At 37.9% G+C, this 21142-nt stretch overlaps 1 protein-coding gene across 2 annotated transcripts; it reads right to left on the bottom strand.

The window, feature by feature from the left end:
• Positions 1–2985: 2985 nt before the first annotated feature.
• On the bottom strand, positions 2986–19926 carry pdik1l (PDLIM1 interacting kinase 1 like). 2 transcript variants are annotated; one of them, XM_055220336.2, is made up of 4 exons: positions 19770–19926; positions 13325–13621; positions 8921–9705; positions 2986–4914 (listed from the first exon to the last, which is right to left on the bottom strand). In XM_055220336.2, exons 2-3 carry the CDS (start codon positions 13607–13609, stop codon positions 8965–8967), a joined length of 1026 nt encoding a protein of 341 aa, XP_055076311.1. In that variant the 5' UTR covers positions 13610–13621; positions 19770–19926; the 3' UTR covers positions 2986–4914; positions 8921–8964. The 2 variants fall into 2 exon arrangements, with proteins under 2 accessions (XP_055076311.1, XP_055076312.1); XM_055220337.2 differs by having other exon boundaries at positions 2986–9705.
• Positions 19927–21142: the final 1216 nt, after the last annotated feature.

The following is a 21142-nucleotide window of genomic DNA, read 5'->3' as shown; positions in this document are numbered from 1 at the left end:
AACAGCTTAAGGACTAATTTGCAACTTATTAGGTCAATTGGCAACATGATTGGGTATAAAAAGAGCCTCTCATAGTGGCAGTGTCTCTCAGAGGTCAAGATGGGCAGAGAATCACCAATTCCCCCAACGCTGCAGCGAAAAATAGTTTTCTGAGTTTCTCAGAGAAAAATTGCAAAGAGTTTGAAGTTATCATCATCTACAGTGCATAATATCATTTAAAGATTCAGAGAATCTGGAACAATCTCTGTGCGTAAGGGTCAATGCTGGAAAAACCATACTTGATGCCCGTGATCTTCGGGCCCTTAGATGGCACTGCATCACATACAGGAATGATACTGTAATGGAAATCACAAAATGGGCTCAGGAATACTTCCAGAAAACATTGTCAGTGAACACAATCCACCGTGTCATTCACTGTTGCCAGCTAAAACTCTGTATGTCAAAAAAGAAGCCATATCTAAACATGATCCAGAAGCGGAGGCGTTTTCCCTGGGCAAGGCTCATTTAAAATGGACTTTGGCAAAGTGGAAAACTGTTCTGTGCTCCAACGAATCAAAATTTGAAGTTCTTTTTGGAAAACTGGGACGCCATTTCATCTGGACTAAAGAGGACAAGGACATCCCACAAGTTGTTATTAGCGCTCAGTTCAGAAGCCTGCATCTCTGATGGTTTGGGGCTGTATGAATGCGTGTGTCATGGGCAGCTTACACATCTGGAAAGGCACCATTAATGCTGAAAGGTTTATCCAAGTTCTAGAACAACATATGCTCCCATTCAGACGTCGTCTCTCATGGAAGACCTTGCATTTTCCAACATGATAATGCCGGACCACATACTGCATCAATTACAACGTCAAGACTGCTTAGAAGAAGGATCTGAATACTGAAATGGCCAGCCTGCAGTCCAGATCTTTCACCCATAGAAAACATTCAGCGCTTCATAAAGAGGAAGATGCGACAAAGAAGACTTAAGACAGTTGAGCAACTAGAAGCCTGTAGTAGACAAGAATGGGACAACATTCCTATTCCTAAACATTGGTCCTCCTTCAGCTGTTCCTTATCTGTACATTTAACTTTTCCGGCCTCTTAATGCTACCTGTCCCAATTTTTTGGGGAATGTAGCTCTCATGAAATCCAAAATGAGTCATTATTTGGCATGACATTTCAAAATGTTTCACTATCTACATTTGATATGTAATCTATATTCTATTTTGAATAAAATATAAGCTTATGAGATTTGTAAATTATTCCATTCCTCTTTTACTCACAATTTCCACAGTGTCCCAACCCCTTCCGATTTGGGGTTGTAAATAAATGTAATTTTTAACTACAGTTGCATCAGGTTAGTTGTTAGGGTCATATCATGAGACTTTTTTAATGTAAAATAAGTCTTTGGTGTACCCAGAATGCTTACATGATGTTTTAGCTCAAAATACCCATGCACAGATAATATATTAGAGCACGTAAAAATTGCCCAAAATTTGCCTTTTGGGGTGTGTCCTTTAACCCTAATAAGTCCCTTGGGGTCAATCTTACCTGCAAGCCACTTTTCTTTAGTTGAAAACATGGTTCCCTTCATGACAGTGGAATAAGATTTTGTGACTTTTCCAGATTATCTGTCAAGATTCATATAAAAAAACTGGGCTTGATTCGGCCGTTTTAAAGAGGTGTTAAAAAATTTACCTAAAGAGGCCCTTTGGGGGTAAAAATTACCCCAATTGAAATGAATGAAAAATGAAAAAATATATATTTGTCAAAAAAATCAATGCATACAGAATAAATCTGAAAATTTTAACACAGAAAGGTAGGCCTGGTACTAGAGCAAATGCAATATAGAAAAGATATGCTCAATCACACACACACACACACACACACACACACACACACACACACACACACACACACAAAGGTATGACTGCCACAGAGAGCATTTCTTATAGAATTTGGCAAAAAACAGCCACAGATGCAAAACAAAGATGTAAAATGCTCACACAAGTGTGTGCACGCAAACATAGACACACACGCGCGCATAAACACACACAAACACACAAAGACACAGTAAAACTTACACACAGATAAAGGCACACGCACACACAGAAAGACAAAGTCACAAACACGCACACACACAGACACTAACATTCAGTCAAATTTCTTTGGCATTTTGTAAAAACAGACATTTTAAAATGCATCAAAAACTACAAAAAAAATTCTACTATTTGAAATAATATTTATTTTTAATGTCCTTTCTAATGTTTATATAAACATAAATTCACAAAATGTGTCACTAAAGTAGTGATGTTGAGCAGTTGTCCACATCCAGTAAAATGAATGGGTCTCTATCTGCTGGTCGAAATGATTTATTTCCTAAACTGTAATTCTTTTATGTTTTTTCTCTACACACCAAATGGCCAAATTCAACACAAAACATCTAGATGTTAATTTATGTGAATTTTTCATAAAAAATTTATATTTTTCAGCCAAGCTAATGGTGTAGTTGAGGAATTGAGTGGTAAACAGGTATAAAAGTACTTCATATCTCCTATAAAAATTCTGTAGAATTTACAGTATTACTGGGTATTACTGGCAACTAGCTGCCAGTAACTTACTGTAGATTTTACATTTATGTTATATACTGGCAACAGTTTGTTCAAAGTTAAAAGAACATGAAACATTTTCAGTCTTTATCTTCTACAGTAAGTTACAGGCAACCAGCGGCATAATTACAGCAAATATTTTACAGTGCAGCATTATTGTATAGATGGGAAGTAAACAAAAAAAAAAGATTTATTTTTTTATCATTAAAAATGTATATATTTTTTGAAATCACTTTTAATTTCTGGGGTCATTTTGACCCCCAAGGAAAATATGGGCTTATGAGGGTTAAACATAGAAAAAGTAAGATTTTTAACAATATGACCCCTTTAACCAGTGGTCAACATACAAATTCATTAATACACAAATAACACAAAAATGCTTTAATAGAAAACATGATTTAAGTGCAAATTTTATTAGTAAAGCAAATCCCAACAATAACTTACACACTCACTTAGAGGATCCCCTCTCATGAACTTCTGTATATCTCAAAATACTTTACAACACAAATAGTCAAAACTAAAAAGCACTTAAGTCACAGTGCATCATCAGTAGTTCGCAATAGTTGATCAGGGCAGAATCTGTGAGCAAAGCACTGTGGGAAAAATGATCCAGTGCTTGTTTATAAAACAAAAACAACTTTGTTACAAAAGTGAAATACAGTTGTGCTCCCAATTTTACACACCTAATAACAACCTTAACCTTAGGCCAAAAGATCATATCTGTATACACTGAAACAGCACAGAAATCCAGAAACACACAGAAGATCATGTAATCATGTCAGCAGGCTACTTATAACAACCAAAACAAACAGCCCAATCCACAATACAAATTCATCCATCATTCAAAAAGCACACATTTAAAATCATCAGGACACAATCTGTGCAGTTCAGACTAATACTCTTGTACAGTATCTACAGACAAAGCAAATCAGTGGACACGAACAGAGATATTCCAGCCTAAACTCATCAGAACTTGTACATTTTTACAAGTTGGCTAATTTGTATGAATTCGTACAACGTGAATTGTACAAAAAGGTACGTTTGTCATGAAATAAACTACCACTTACCACAACGCCAACGTTACGGGCAAATCGTTTTTTTTACTTGAAAGCAAATTGTACAAAAACTTACAAATGTGGTTGTACAAATTTTTACAGATTAGCCACCTCATAAAATATACAAATTGCCATAAGATTGTGTTGGTTATTCTCTATTCAACCAGCTTATTGCGGTTTCATGATTTATTATTTCAATTTATTATGAAGGTAAAGGGGGAAATGGTACTTTTAAATGTTTTAAATGTTAAGACAGTAGATGTTGTGTACAAAACATTTGAATCCTGGTAGAACAGCTAGGACACACATTCAACATGATTGTTCACACTGTCATCCAAAAATTTAGGGAAAAACAGATTTAGGCCACAAATAAACCGATTTTAATTTAGGCTTTAAAAACAAGACCTGCTACTCATTGACCACCATCTGACAATCATCTGCACATCGGCTTTACAGGCTCCAGTGTTTTAGCGTCCATGCGAGCCCTGTTCACACGAGACTTCATTAATACTGACAGACTTCACCAAGTAGTGTTTGTCTGGCAACTGTTACTCAGTCTTTTATAAGAAGTTCAGGCAACCATATGCTCACAAGGGCAAAAGGATTTTAAAAATAAGGCATAAATTATGTTAATCTCAACAAAAAGGCAGATCAAATAATATCTGAGAGATCAGAAATAGCGGCTGTGAGAAAAATAATCCCTCCATTCTTTATTCTTGTGATAACATGGATTATAAGATAATGCCACAGTCAGAAAAGAGGCGTCTACAAAAGAAAATATATTTAAGAGGGATAATTTAAGCCATTGCTCTGAATTAAATTTTTGCTGGTTTTCATTTACAGCTTGCCCCACTTCAAAAAGGGTAAAACGGCATAGATAACCGCAGCATTAAATATTAATGCCTCCGCTTATCCCAGAGCAGGACCGGTTCTGTGTTTAAAGCGACAGCGGTACAGCCACAAGTGCTCAAGTGTCAGCTGCCTATAACATTGACTTGAATGATGGTTATGGTATCAGAGAATTCCCTCTCTACCTAATAACTTAACAGGCTTAGCATTGGTCTGTCATGAGCGTGGCAGAGGGGATTACCAGTAAGATGCGCCTTCCTGGGAAAAAAATGACAAGAGTGTAGCAAAGATCAAATTGAGCGTGCTGGTTTTATGTGTCAACAACACAAGATCCTCAGCTCACAGAGCCTTGTGGATGTGCGAGTGTGTTTCATGCCTCTCCACTTTCATCCTTTCACACTCCCTGTATGCTTTTCCCTGCAGGTGAGAAGTGTGACGGATACATTAGTTCGTTATAATTGGCATCTCTTTCCATGCTAACAGATAAGATTTGTGTCTCAAATCGAAGCTGGCTGTTTTAAGCATTCATATTAAGATCGATGCGCACTCATCAGAAAATATCGAAACGTATTGCTAAATAATGCCACGGTCCATGGCGAATGTACTTCATGTCTACAAAGTAATTTCAGATCACAGGGGTCATTCTTCAAAACGGGCGATTCTTTGTTTTAAATGTGCCATGTATAGATTTCAGCGGCATCTAGTGGTGAGATTGCGAATTGCCAACTCTCAGCAAAGCTACGGTAGCCACCATAGGACAAACATGTCATGGTCTGAGACAACAGTGACGAAAAGTAGAGGCGGACCAATTCATCGGATTTGCCGATTAATCCGCGCCGATAACTATCATTCATCGGCAAAAATTCTGACCGAAAGTTTTAGTTGTGATAAACTAAAAAAAAATTCGTACTGACATTATTTAATTTGTCATTTTTAACAACAGTTCATGCTATACTGTTTCTATAGTTTGAATCTGTTTTTTTGTTCTGTGGTATGTTGCTTTGGTTTAGTATTATTTTAGTTTGCTTAGGCTACTCTAAGGTTTGTTGATAGTTAATATTCATATTTACTTTTTACTTAAAAGTAAAAATAATTGTGTCAATTCTTTATTCTAATTTGGTAATAAAGTTCAGCACAACTTTGTTGTGTTATGTTTGAGCTTAGTGAATGAGTTATGAGTGTTGTGTTTGTATTCAGTAAATGGTCAAAAACTATTGGTTAATTTATCGGTTATCGGCAGTTAGTGCCCACCTTGGTTATCACTATCGGCAAAATCCAATATCGGTCGACCTCTAACGAAAATAACTCTGAAGAGGAGTTTGTCTGTTAAGGGCTACTGTAGAAATATGGCGGTGCAAAATGGTAACTTTGTATGTAAATGGCTCATTCGAAAGTAATTAAACATACCAAGTCATTATGTACGATTTTTATACACCACTACTAAAGTTATGTATATTGTATTGCATTTCTGTCAATATATCCTCCTAAAATGTACACTGCACCTTTAAATGTACACTACCAGTCAAAAGTTTGGACACACTTGATTGAATGTTTTTCTTGTGGTTAAAATGCTTTTTGTAAAGGTATGGTAGACAAACTATGCCTATATATTATTTTGATTCATTTATTATATATTACTGTCAAAACTATGTCAAAAATAAAAAATGTTGAAATGAATGATGGTACACTCTTAAAAATTAAGGTGCTTGAAAGGTTCTTTACATCTATGCCATAGAAAAACATTTTTTTGGTTCCTCAAAAAAAAAAATTAAGTCAAAGGTTCTTTAAAAACAATTTCTATTTTTATAATCTGAAGAACATTTTTTCACCTTTTGTGAAACAGAAAGGTGCTTTAGATGTAAATGTGCTTTAAATAACCATTTAGACAGAAAAGGTTATTCTATGGCATCATAAAACACCTTTTATTTTTAAGATTGTAAATCCTTCAATTCTGTTTAAAACCTTATAAAGCTGATTGAAGTGTGTGTAGGTGTAATAGAATAGAGTTAAAATTAAATATTTTGAAAAATAACCTGGAAATGAGTAGCCATGTCAAAACCTTTTACTAGTACAACATGCACATTTTTATCGAGTGTTTTTTCTTCATGAGGTTGTCTTTTCTGGCTTGTCTTAAACCCTGTGCTTATACCTTTATGATGAATAGTAAATACACACGTATGCAATTTAGTGGGGTTTTTTTGCTTTATCAAAATGTTAATATTTTAAAGAAGTTACAGTTATTTCTATTAATCAAAAAAGTTTTAATTATTTAGATTTTCAAAATGGATAATATGGCCATTTGGTAGCACAACCTGGCTAACTGTGCGTTCAGACTGGCATCGGCGAGAGCGTCAAAGTAGCCGGAAGTCATTAATTTTCAATGAGAGCCGGCGACGAGCTCCGGTGAGCAGCTGCGCGGTGCGTCGTGTACGGTGTCATGAACCTCAACCAAGCGTGCCGCACAAGCCCTGAAAAGTGAATCCAAAATGTCTCAATCACCCCCCAGTGACTGGTCCCAGTATAGGTCATAAAGCCCGCCTCCCCATGTTATGCAATGGGACTTGAGACCAACTAAAAATTTTATTACAATTTAATTATCTTTTTTCCAAAACTGGTTTTTGTCATTTATTGTAGTTTTTAATCACGCTGATGTAAATTCAAATGTTTGTTTTTAAAATAAGTTTGTGTTTAGTTAGTTATTTAATTATATAAAAACGGTGGTGTCACGTCATGATTGACAGCTGTGATATCGTGTGATATGCGCATTCTGCGAGAGCGGGGTCTTGATTTCGCAGCTTTACTTCCTGCTCACTACTGCGCAGGACTGGTCCCGAAATCGCTACTGCGCAGACTCAAGACCCAAGATGTCAGCGCCATATCGGGACACTGGCGGCTTCACTTTTCACCAATGGAAGAGAGCGAACAGGTGTCGTCCATCTTTTTTTACAGTCTATGGTATCAACGAGAGTTGAAATAAGTTCAACGTTATGGTAATGAGCTACGACGCTCGCTGTTTGGCGGCAACTAATCAGAAGGCAGAAACATTACGGCGCATTCACACGGTGCGTAAGCGTTGAAGCTTCCCATTCATTTTTAATGGGTGACGTCAAGCGCTGGCGAACTGAATTGTGGATCCGTCGGCACCGCGTCACTGCTGTTGCTTGCGGGCAGAAGTTGAACATTTCTCAACTTTTCAAGTGGCAACGCGAGCATCAGCCAATCAGATTGCCTTATGCAAATAACCTAGGCAGAGCCAGCCAATTACGTTTATGGAAGGCCGGAGCATGTGCTGCGGCCCCTGTGATTGGCTGTTGGCCACGCTTCAGACAAGCCTTCCGTTAAGCATTAACGCTTATGCCCCTTGTGAATGCGCCGTTAGGCTGCAACCAATCGGAAGGCGGAAACCTCTACTTGAGAGAAGTTCAGAGAATGCATTCGAGCGTCAGAGCGTCCACTACACCTTTTCTATAGCATCATTGGCAGGGCAGCCAGAGCTTTTATTTACACTCTCGCCGGTGGTGGTGTGAAAGCACAGTAAGCAATTCTGGCTATTTCATCATGTGAAACTCCAGCTTGTGTCATGGGCTCATTTTTAAACTAGACAGGAGAAAGAAACATATTGATACTGTACTAGTCAAAAGAGAGTCACCCGGAAATGCATTTTTTAACATGCACATTTGTTAGTTTCCAGCAGGAAGCTTTGTCTGTGACTCCATTTATGACTTGCTTTACACCTCTGACAGACATTCCTTATAAGATGCTTGTCAATTACTCTTGCTTTTTATACAGATGTCCGGATTACTAATTATTCGAACGTAATTAATCGAACATGTAAAAGTTTAAATTTAACGCACCACTTTTGAGATTTTGACTACAAACTATTGCCTGTCAAGTATTTTGTAGAAAAGATGAAAACACAGAGATTTCAAATAGACTGACATAAATACAACTCCCTGAAGCCCTTTTGTGAGCAAAGTGCAGAATAACAGATATTGATTGTGTTGTAAAAAAGCTGTTAAAACTGACCAGGAAAATATTAAGGTGGCTGTAAAAGAGGCCGTTATTTACTGCGCTCGCTTCCGCTTTGCATTAGAAATTGAATTAGCACCAGGAGCGAGGCGGGACAAGCCGTCAAAGACAATAAAATCAAAAGACAAAAGGAGTACCCGAGATTGAAATCAAATTAGTTTGACTTCAGGAAAAAAAGCAGTTTGTTGTGCATGCTGGAATGTTCTGGGAATTCTGTGGACCTCTGTGCAGGATCAAGGTGGAATCTTTAACCTTTATGAGACTATGCGCTTATGGACAGATGAGACCATGAAATACATTTTACACTTTGTGTACAATGAATCCCTTTAAGGAGCAGTGCAACTGGCCCCCAAAAACCCCTATTTGCCCACAAACAATACATTTCAATGCTCACTTCAAGATGGCAGGAATCACAATAAAGTTCCCATGGATTTTTTCTCACGTGTCCCAGTCGAGTTCCCTGCACGCGATACGGACAAGTCTCAGCTCTAGCTCGACCGCATCAGGCCGCTCCTGCGGATTGGCCGACAGCATCTCTCGAATCAATTGCTTCATGCCAGCGTTCATGCTTTTCTTTCGGGCCGGGATGTGGAGCTCCATTTTGGGGTTTTCCAGCAGAGCCTCCCCCAAAGGCACAATATCCTCACCCTGCTGCACGTAGCTTCCCAACAGCTCCTTCTGCGTCTCCACGTCAACAAATGTTATCCGCTCCACCATAGCCCATATGATCACCCCCAGGGCGAAAATGTCTGCCTTAGCCGTGTAGTGGCCCTCCCATACTTCCGGGGCCATGTAGAAGTCCGTCCCGCAAGCCGTGGACAGGAAACACTTGTTGACGCTGGCCGGTTCCTCTGGGTTCAGGCCTGAACAGGAGCAGACCTTGCTGAGGCCGAAGTCGGCCACCTTCAGGATGGGATCAGGGCTGCCGGCCAGGGTTCGGCCCTGCGAGATGAGGATGTTGTCGGGTTTGAGGTCTCGGTGGATGATCTGGTTACGATGCAGAAATGCCAGAGCGCTGCCCAGCTGCAGCATGAAGCTGGTGTTGGTCTTGCGGCTGGGCTTGCGGGAAAGCAGGTAGGCATTCATGTCTCCACCGTCGCAGAAGTCCATGACAAACCACATGTAGTAGGCGCAGCGGGGGTCAAACGTAATCTCACCTTTCAGGGAGGTTTCCACCAGCTAAATTGAAATAAATAAATAAATACAAGCTTAAAACCACTTTGTGTATTGGTTCCTGCTATATATTAGGGGTAGGTGATAAAAACAACTTACATTAATTTAAATTTTTGGAACAGTAATGATATCACATTGTCATAAAAAAGCGATTCAAAATATATGGTGTAAATGAACCCAGAATGCACTGCGGCAAGCTGGGTGAAAAAATACAAGCAAAATGTTATTGCAATTTTATATTATTGTTAATGCAATTACTAATTCTATTAACATGTGTGTACCGTTTATGTTTTGGATTATCATGACTTCAGTCGACACACTCCGCTGAGCCTTATTTAAAGGGATAGTTCACCCAAAAATGAAAAATCTGGCATGATTTACTCACTCTTATGTTGTTACAAACCTGTAAATGAATGAAGATATTTTGAGAATGTTTGTAACCAAACCGATCATGAGCCCCATTCACTTCCATAGCAGGAAAAGAATACTACGGAAATAAATGGAGCTTATGAACAATTTGGTTACAAACATTCCTCAAAATATCTTCCTTCATGTTTATTAAAACAGAGACATTTCTGCAAGTCTGTGTAAAACACTGGTATGGTGTTCCTGACTCTCAACCTGTGGATGTTTTTCACAGCTAAAAGGGATTTTGGGATCTTACAACAAAACACAGATGACAACATTACTAGTTTGCTCGAGACAGCGCACACACATGGCTAAAGTTAATCTTCCATTTAGCAATGACGCTGGTAATGACAAGTCTCTCAGACCAATCAGTGATCTAAAGTGTTTTCACGTTTAAGTTTCAGCTCAGCTTGCTTGAAACCTCAACCGAGGTGGTACCAGGGCTATATATATATTAAATATTTAAGCAATATCACTCGAGTAGGAGTGTGATATAGCTCTATATCATCACGGCTGTGATTAGGCCAGAGGCACGAGGCCGTAGGCAATCACATCCGTGATGATATAGAGCTATATCACACGACTCCGAGAGCGATATTGCTTTTATACAACAGTTCGACGGCACACATTTGAAAAACGAAAACTAGAAAAAAACAGAGTTATTTTAAAAGCCTCTTTGTTTGAGAACTACTTCTTCCGCCACGGATTTGAGGGTGGCCAGAATGACAGGTAACACTTTCGGCTGCTTTGAATCTCATAACAACTCAATGGACGGAAAAGCCGTTTCTTTATATTACCGTTTTTTGGTCACAAAGTGTAGTTTTAAGATTAGTTCAGTCGAGAATGTATATGTATTATATTTAAATCTGCAGTCGATTAGTAAAGATAGCGCCTGTTTGAACGTTTGCTTAGTGAGATTCGATACGAATGAGAACCAAAGCATGAGCGGACGTCAGTGTTTACTCGCCCCGCTGACCACCGCCCTCTCTGGGCTACATCTCTGACAGGGATTCCCTGGCTCTCATGTTGGCCTAGTTTGTTTTTGATCGTCAAAATGAGATCAAATCAGCAGTATTTGGTGTCATGATCAAACTATTACTTGTTTTTTTATTCATATTTAGTGTCTTTTGTGTTGTTATTGTTTTGGCGCGAGGTAAAAGTTAATAAAACTATACTTCTATAATGTTACTATTGCTTTCCCATTTACTCTTAACGCGATACGAGCACTCGATTATTATTAAACTTTGTTCTTGTCAGTACTATATAAAACGTTTTTTTTATAAGTGTCAGAGAGATGTTTTTACATGCTGCTTATAAATATACCAGTGGCGATATCTCATAACATGTTTTAATAGTCACGTCACGATAAAGTAAATGATCAATGTCCACTTTTAAAAGCTGCGGTGCTTACCTGCAGTTCCACTGTGTTTTCGCGTTCTGAGAAGAGATATTGCTCCAGAAAAAAATTGTTTCCATTCCTCTTTCCAAGTGTTAATCGTCCACACGATGTGACAAGACATAACTTCCATTAAGTTTAACGTAACATCCAAGAGCGCTGATCTTTGACGGAATAATAACTTGGGATACACACACTGATTTACGAGCTAGTGAACTAATGAGACACACGGAGAGTGATTAAAAACAGCGCGTTTGTGTGTGTCCGTGTGTGTGTGCAGTTTCTCCATTCAGAGATGAGCCTGTTTAGAGGACCTCCATTCACTAGGTGCCGGAATGATACGAAAGGTGAAGCGGTTACTGTGCCGTTATCAGTAGAATATTGCACCCCTCTTAGCCAATCAGATTCCAGAACCAGAAAGAACTGCTGTATAAATATATATATACACAACATGTAAGTAAAAACATAACTTCCCAGTTACGAGATACGAGACGCATAGCTAATAGTAAAGGAAACAGAGACTGAAAATATGAAATTTGTATATTTAATGCCGCATAAGTTTGTTGGCTAATGATGATTTTCTACAAGAAAATGCAGTGATTATAAGGGGGTGCTCTTTAATTTCTGGTTAATGAGTACAAAAGCACACAATGGATTTATTTAACTGATTTGGCAATAAAGAATTCAGTATTAATGAGATATTAGTCGATATAGTGGTAATAGGTAAAGGTGTTTCAGTGTTTCATGTATTTAGGCTTCCTTCTCTTGCGCAAACTCGCTCTGTTTTGCGCACACACATTTTGTCTCTCTCTCTTGTGCGCACAGACTCAGACTCGTTCGTGCTTTTTGTCTCTCTCTCTCTCTCTAAGGCCGTTTCACACAATACGCAGCAAGCGGCGGAAACGCAGCAAGCGGCGGAAACGCAGCAAGCAACTACAGCTTTCTCGTGTATAGTGGAAGCGTTTTGTGCAGCATTTAATGCAAATATGTTTATCTTCAAAGGCGCCTGTCGTTGTCCTTAAAAGGGACAGTTTTTTGGGGGGGGTACACAGGCAAGGTGTGTGGACCAACTCCGCTTCACCTCTGTATCCACCCCCATTTTGCCACTTTTCGCACGTCTCCTATAGACCCTTTCAAAAGATGTAAACAACACTGGTCCAGAAACACTTCCTGTTTCTGTTTATTTCACATATATCATTATGTTTAAGATTTTTGATTCAGTTCTATATGTTCTGTTGGTTGTATTTTATCCCAACATTTATCTTGTGTTAAAAAACTGAAACAGGAAGTGCTTCTGGACCAATGTTGTCCACATCCTCCGAAATGGTCCATTGAAAAAGAACTAAAAACTTGCGGTTGCCGCCTACCGTGTGAAACGCCCATAATGAGGGAGGGGAGATGTCCGCCCTTCCCTATCTGATTGGTTTAGACCACGATGTATGTGTGTGTCTAATGTACATCTGTTGTTGAACCAGAAGAAGACTTTTGAGTTACAGAGACTTTTTTCACTTATTAAAATAGAATAGAAAAGTGCTAATAGTTTAGTTTGTGTTTGGTTATGTGGATGTGATAATCCAAGGTTAAACCGACTGAATACCCTCTGATACTGGCATTAAGCAGTCACTAAAGTGGGTCATTATGAAGTGCCTTTGTATTGAATTCACCCAACGGATATTCAAATTGTCTTTTTGTCTTCTGTAAAAAAAAACATGTCACACAGGTTTCAAATAGAAACTTAACTGTCAGAAGGTGCAAAAAGACCTTGACGTGGACACTAGCGAGCGGTAACACTACACTGACAGGGCATTGTGGGAAAAATACCTCCAGGTAGAGTGACGAGCTGGAGCCGTGGCTCATCCTCTGAGCAAGACTGTCTCTCTGAAGGACACATTCCTCCAGGTGAATGACGTTGGGATGCTGGCTCTGAATGCTGCTCAGTGCCCAGAATTCCCTCAGGGCCAGCTCCACGTTCTCCGGGGAATGGCAGCGGATCTTCTTCACAGCCACACGAGCGCCTGTCTGGTGTACGACTGCCTCGTATACCACACCGTAACTGCCCCGGCCCACCTCTTGGATCAGTTCGTATTTGGCTTGACTGCTCACCATCCTCTTTCTCACCTATGCAGAGATACGAAGGCACATTTGTTGGGACATTGTGGCTTTATGTTTCATGTCTATTCTAAAGTGCTATTAAAAAGCACTTGTTAAATGCAGTAAAACCAATAAAATCATTGCAATTTGCCAAGATGACCATGGCAGTGGTCTGAAAGCCAACAACACTTGTAACGAACAACTCAACAACAAATCAATTGCCCTGTTAAATGCATTTACCTGACCTGAAATGTGGACCACAGCCCATAAGAGCAGACCCATATAAACCACACCTATAAATTGCAAATAACAACCATATCCTACTTTTTCACAGATTGTTAAACTACCCATAAAGCTTTGCATGTGCCTGCAGGCAGGATCTTCAAAGCTTCAGGTTTCTTAGCTTGATGTCTGTAGTTTGTCATTAACGAGCTACCAAAACAGCTTTAAAAAGGTGGTTGTAATCAGTTTTATTTCATTTTCAAGTCCAAAAAGTCAACAAGCAATGGCAACACGGGCAAGAGTATTTAACAATGACCGTAAACAACATAACTTTGTCTGTTCCTCAGCTGATAAAGTTGACCAGCGGCTTCTCCTGTATTGATAAACTTATGTTGACATAATCATTCATATATCTTGTTTAGCCAGAAGATGTAGATAGTAACTGCCTTTAAATTGCGTAAACTCAACTGACATTGCGAATTGAAAATACGGCCAATGGAAACACGTCAATATTACATAATATTGGAGTCACATATTATTATTTGAAGATGATGCAGTATGTGCCAAAACCTCCCAGAAACACCTCAATATGTGTTTGCTCTCAAGTAGACGAGGCTTTCCTTCTCCTACATCTCTTTTGTTTTAAAATAATGTACTATTACCTCCAAGAAACACCTCTACATTGTTGCTCCTAAGTATAAGGGACTTTCCTTGGCATCTGAAAATTTACTACAAATTTACCACTGCCTATAATTTACCATGATATTTAGTAAAACTATGGTAATACAAATGGCAATAAAGTTGTGTAAAGTGCATATTTATAAATTCAGTTTTTTCTTTTACACAGAGAATTAAATGCTGTGTCGTTTAATGTTAAGATTTATTTATTTAAATGTACATTACAACTATAATTGAATAGATCATCAACGCATGAAATGTGTTTATCACGCAATAAGTAAATATAATTTTAAGGATGCAAAGTAAAGTTGAAGCATTAAATGAAATGGCATATCCTAACTTTCTATATAAAGTTTATTCTCTATTATAAATTATTACACGGCTTATTTGTAATGCTTGATTCTGATTGGCCAGTCACGACATTTGCAGGTTTGTAGATAAGAATCGCTCAAAACTAATAACAGATGGTAATCCAGATGCTGCCATTTATTTTGACAGGTACAGTTTAATATTACACAAAAATGGTATATAAATGTGTCTTATAATCAAGGCTTTGAACCGGTTCAAGGAACGAGAAACGTTTGATGTTTTCCAAGGAACAGAAACGAAACCAGAAACTTTCAAAAAAAATATTTTTTCTGTTATTTTTTGTGTTCTTTGACAATATTTCTGTGCAATACTCTGTGAAGTTTACTTCCGGTCGTCGTTGACTAATCGGAGAAATGAGAAGCTTGCCACCAGCAAGGAGCCTACTCAACCCCAAGTCTCTAATGCCCAATCATAAGAGGTGAATATTGTAGGCTACCAAGTATCCCAAGATGTTTGTTTTTTTAATACTTAATAGTGGTGTAACGAATCACAGTTGATCCTTGATCCGTACAGATCACGACCCACGGTTCGGCTCATATGCGATTCGCGGATTAATGCGCTAATTTAAATAGGGTGAAAGCTGATCATTTGCACGTGTTTCAAAGGCTTGCAAATGTTAACACTTAAGTGATTTTAAACAATTTAACCGCAAAAAGGCACTAAAGTGACCTATAAAGTTAAAAATGTTCTGATGTTTTTGAAAGAATAAAACGCAGTGTCCAATGATATAGAAGGAGTTTCTTTAAATGACAATTACATTTTACTCTTGTTGACGATTTGTGGTTGTAACACTGATGCGAGAAGGTTTTTTTTAGCTTTCTATAAGCGATGTAAAGCTGCATGCACATTGCAAGCGGGGAGCAACAGCAGAGCTTGGCGACTTCTGTACTGATGATTGACCTTTGGGAGGAACTACCAATTAGTGTGAAGCAGTGGCGTTAACACCATCAGTCTTTTTTCCATTACGGCAGTGGATGGATACTCGTTTGTTTTAAAACTCTTACTAGGACAACCAGAAATAAGAATAAACATAACGTAATGTATATATAAATGCAGTCCATTACACTTAAATGTGTCGTCCCTATACTAACACACCTTCTGTGTTATTATTAATTGTGCCGCCCACCACGGTCCTGCGACATTGGATCAGAAATGTCTTGTCTGCAAGTGTTCATAATATCACAAAATAGAGTAACTCGAGTAACCAACTCATTTAAATTTCAGTAATTGTAACTGTGTTACTTGATTTAAAAAATACTTTGTTACATGTTTATTAATTCCACTACTTTTAGCGGTACAGTAACAGAATTACTTTGTAACCATTACTCCTGTCACTGTGTTTAACACAACTTGTGTTGTCCTTTCATTTATTTTAACATGAAATAAGGCCTTAAATTGCATGACAAACATAATGTGTAAAAAATTAACACATCATTTTTTGCAGTGTAATTTCTCCATTTACATTCAATTTTTGTGCGTGATTAAATGTAATTAGTTAGACTTAAATTTTATTAATTGACAGCCCTAAAATACACACGCACACACAAAAACAGATTTACAAACAAGACACAAACACATTGCTCAAGTTTTGCTAAAAGAAACTCATTAAAAACAAGTGTGATATAATAATTTCATTTCATTTTATAACAGACTAACTACACAGATTTTCCCTCTGAAATACAAACACAAATCTAAAGAGTCTTTAATTTAATGTAAAACATGTATATGAGCTACATCTTGGTAAAATGTCACATACTTGTTTTTTTTTCTTATTTCGAAACCATACGATTATTTCAACTGTTATTGGGTAACAAGTTACAATCAGGCCATTATGTGACCCTTGCTACACACTTATTTCTTTGGGCTGTAAAATTTTTTTACAAAAGACTGACAGTAGTTGGAGCGCCACTCCTTCTTGTTGTTCCACATTTGTGATAATAATATGGTAGCAATGTCATCACATTAACAGCTCCACGTGTCACATTAAAAACAGACTCTTGTTTATTGTTTTGAGACATTTGTTTCTTTTAAAGAAAATAAGCTACATTTTAAAACCAAACATTATGAAATTATACAATTATCACACTGAAATGTTAGTGAAACAGGCCTGCTCCATCAGATTTAGGATCATGCTAGTTACATTATGGTCTAAACTTGTGACCACTGATTTAAAGGTGCCGTAGAATTTAAAAAAACTGCATTGACCTAGGCATAGATGAATAATAAGAGGTCTGTCCATGGTAAGGACATATCTTGAGCCTTAAACACAAATGTTTCCTCCGTCTTATGTAAACCTTGTGCATGCAAAAGATTGCTGGAAAACAGACCAATCTCAATATAACACAGACTGTGACGTTACAGTCATGATGTACGCCCCAAACATTAAATTAAGTACAATGTTGTTACAATGCTAAAAACAAAGTTGTGACTGCTGAGTTAGCGCTATTTACTAGTTAATGCTATATGCTAGCGTTTAGGCTAAAGTTCTACTATTGACATTACAATTACATTTTGCAGGTCCATACTGAAAAAACAAACTTCTTCCTGCTCTGAAACTTCCATTAACAATCTTCAAACAATTGATTATTCATCAAATTCTACATCTTCGTCTGATACAGACTCAAACATAAGGTCTGTTTACACACACATAGAGCGACTGAACTGAACTGCTCTAAGAAGCAGCCAATCAGTGCAGAGCTCAACACTATGATTCATGACCAGAGCTGTCACGATTGGTCGAGAGAATCGGCAGCGTTGACGCTCATAATTAGTTGACATCGATATTTTTAATCAATTCCATTATTTTACCTTTAAAATGTTGTTTTCAAGCTAAAATAACATTACTTCCTCCACACCACTAGTGGGCGCAAACCCTATGTCTATCACCGTCTCAGTCGGCTCAGTCCGCCGTTTTCTAAGATGATGGATGATAAGGCTGAAGGGGTCTAATACCTTGTTCACACTGGCTATGTTTACATGCACAAAATTTTGTCAATCCGATTGAATTTAATATGACTGAAGGTTTTGACGATACAGTTTACATGCACCCTAAACATTGCAATCTGATTAAAATGTTAGTATACATGTACATTCTATAGAATCCGTACCGAACGTTTGCGCAAGCGCACAGCCAGGGTTGCCAGATTCGAGTATCAGAACCATCCCAAATGGACATTCGAAACAAGCCCAAAAGCATCCCAATGACTATTCACAGCCCAAATACCAATAACTAAATGAACGAAATCATTTAATCTTTAACCCGCAGAAAAAAAACTGGTGGAAACAGTTTAAACAGTAGCTCAAATCTAAACTCGAAAAAAGCAGAGGACTTGGCAACGCCTCGCTGCGGACAGCATCTCTCGTCGAGTTCAGGCTTTATCTCTGGATTTAAGTCAAAGCGGAGTTGGAGAATGTTGGTTTTAAGAAGTTTTCAGATATAGGTAATGAAAACACATTTTGAAAACATGCGCCAACTGCGGGCGTAAAAGCTTTGGTGTGCACGCCCCCTAACAGATTATGTCATTGAGTTCTTCAGAATCTTTAATGTCTATGTCAGGGTTGGGGAACCATGGGTCCTGGAGGGCCACTGACCGGCAGAATTTAGTTCCAACCCTAATCAAACACACCTGAATTTCATTTCAAAGTAATCCTAAAGACTTGAATTAGATTTTTCAAGTGTGTTTAATTAGGGTTGGAACTAAACTCTGCAGGATAGTGGCCCTCCAGGACCCAGGGTTCCCCACTACTGAGTCCTGGTCTCCGTGCACAAAAAGGAGACCGGAACTAGTTGTCACACTTTTACTGCAGTTATTTTATTAATTGAGTTTCTATATTGACAAAAAAACTATGAAACACTGCCACTAGATATCTGTCCAGGGGGAAACTACAGATGATTTAACAGATTAGAATAGAGTAGGGGTGTTCCCTGGCATCCATTGGCCTACTTAATTGGCTATATTACTCCGTCTCCTCTCCACTAATAAGCTGGTGTGTGGTGGGCGTTCTGGCACAATATGGCTGCTGTCGCATCATCCAGGTGGATGAAGAATCCGCCTTTCATATGTAAAGTGTTGCAGAAAAGCGCTATAAATTTAACAAATATTTTTATTAATACACCAAAATGTACTTTTTTGTGGTAAAAGTGTAGTAACTATTTTTGTGTATTGCTTTCTATCAGCAAAACCATGGTTTTACTAAACTAGTCATAGTTTAATTATTTTTGCGGTTAGCTTACCATGGTTTTACTACAGTAACCATTTTTGTTATTCAGATTTGCAAATGCAAATGCACAAAACTCGTGAAATAAAAAGATACAATAAAAAACATATCTACACAGATATACAGAACGCAGTTATTGTAAAAACAATGTTTCGCTTGATTTATTATAGTTTTGACAATAAACGTGCACAACGTGACGCTGCCTGTAACGTAAACAAACGCAACAGCACGTGCGTGCGGAAGCAGCCTGACATTCGCGATCAAAGGCCAAAGCCTATCACGAACTCAATGTATGACTGTTTTAAACAAGACACTGTAGCGGAACTAAAAAAAATCACTGCAGACAACTATCTTTGTGTCAGTCATGTGCTTTTGTTATGTACAGGCCTGCTGGTTCTGACCCATTCGGTCCATTAGCTGACAAACCTATGCTCAATGTTTAAACCTGACTTTACACATAAAGGCCGGGCGTTGCGTGAACGCAGGGTGTAACAGTTATCCCCGACATTCGTGACGTTCACATGTTGCTATGACAGTAACATTAAAGGTAAAATGTCATAACAAACACCTCGAGCAACAGCAAGAGCAGCAGCAAGAGCAGAGCAGCGCCTGCACCTGCGCAGCAGCCTGCCACGCACGCTTAAACAAAGACTCGCGCTGCATGCGCGCAAACAGCTTGAATATTTACCTGTGTGACAAGTTTTATTTCCAATGTAACTGCTCGTACTCCTCTCTTCTCCTGGACGCCATTATAAACGCGAGGCCGCTGGACACGGCGCTTCGCTCTCTTTCTCTTCACGCGCAGATGTGCGTGAACGCGTGTCCGTGTCGTGAGCGCGCACAGCGATGTTGCCGCGTTCGCGGTGAAGAATTTGCGCGCGCCCTCACTTTCTTATTTGGAAACAGCGCCCCCTTTCTCATGCTGTTTTCTGTAATACTCCAACAAAACTCCAATCGCATGGGGGTAGTTAGCCGGCATCTTAAAAGTGAGGGGAACAAGAACATGTATTGACCATTTCAAAAGATGTAAACACTACTGGTCCAGAAACACTTCCTGTTTCAGTTTGTAACTGTTCTTTATTTTTTCACATATATCATTATCTTTAAGATGTTTTTGTTTCAGTTCTATATGTTCGTTTATCTAGTGTTAAAAAACAGGAAATGCTTCTGGACCAGTGTTGCTTACATGTTCTGAGCCAAACTGTAAACATTTTATAAAAGAAATTTAACAATGGTACTACATAAGACGAAATCAAGAACAAAAAAAGCAAGAAAGACTTATTTTTATTACTTTAAATTGTTGTAATTTATCACTGGCATGACCCTTTTTACATTTTTATGTTTGTTTATTTGTTTTCCACTTGTTGCAAATTGTATATTTATGTATAAATCTTTGTATAATTCTTGCACTTGTGTAATAAAAAAAAAATGTAGTAAAGCAAAATAAAGTAAATTGTGACATATTAGACTCAACAAATTCTTCATGCAGTGGTCTACCAGTAAAATGTATCAAAATTTAGGACCAAAAATTATTCTGTTACTTTGAAGTGAACATCTTTGTTTTTTCTTTAATACAATATTAATTTGTTTTGCAAATAAATGTTATTAAGTAAATGGCCATTAATAGAAAATGAATAATAATGAAAAATTATGAGCAATTGTCCAAAAATTATAATATAACAAGCATACAAATAAACAGTGGTTTTTTTTCAGGTTGGTCTTTACTCAAATTTAAAATAATACTGCAGAGTCTTGTACTCTTTGTTTAAATTAATTAAATTATACATTTTTACAGTTATAATATAAAAGTTAATCAATCAATGATTTTGTTTGGCCATTGTTTGGTTAACATTAGACAGCATACACTACAATGGTTATAAAACTAATAATAGTAATTCAATAGTTTAAAGTTAAGTTAAATCTAGAAACGTCTTCAGTTTAAAGTGTCTAGAAAACTTTACATTAATATGTCAATTATATTACAATTAATGCTATAACTGGAATAAATGAAGGCCACCACATACAAAAATATCTATTCTAATGCATAAAAATGTATAAGAA

Source organism: Misgurnus anguillicaudatus, chromosome 20 (genome assembly GCF_027580225.2).
Source record: "Misgurnus anguillicaudatus chromosome 20, ASM2758022v2, whole genome shotgun sequence".
Lineage (NCBI taxonomy): Eukaryota > Metazoa > Chordata > Actinopteri > Cypriniformes > Cobitidae > Misgurnus > Misgurnus anguillicaudatus.
Note: the sequence above shows the minus strand (reverse complement) of the source record. Positions and strands in the feature narration are given on the sequence as shown.

Bases quoted from the DNA above. Each gene is read 5' to 3' on its own strand.
- pdik1l (XM_055220337.2), bottom strand. From the start codon at position 13,609: ATGGTGAGCAGTCAAGCCAAATACGAACTGATCCAAGAGGTGGGCCGG. The intron at 9,706-13,324 runs GTATTTTTCCCA...ATTTCAATTTAG, and splicing joins GCTCGTCACTCTACCTGGAG to CTGGTGGAAACCTCCCTGAA.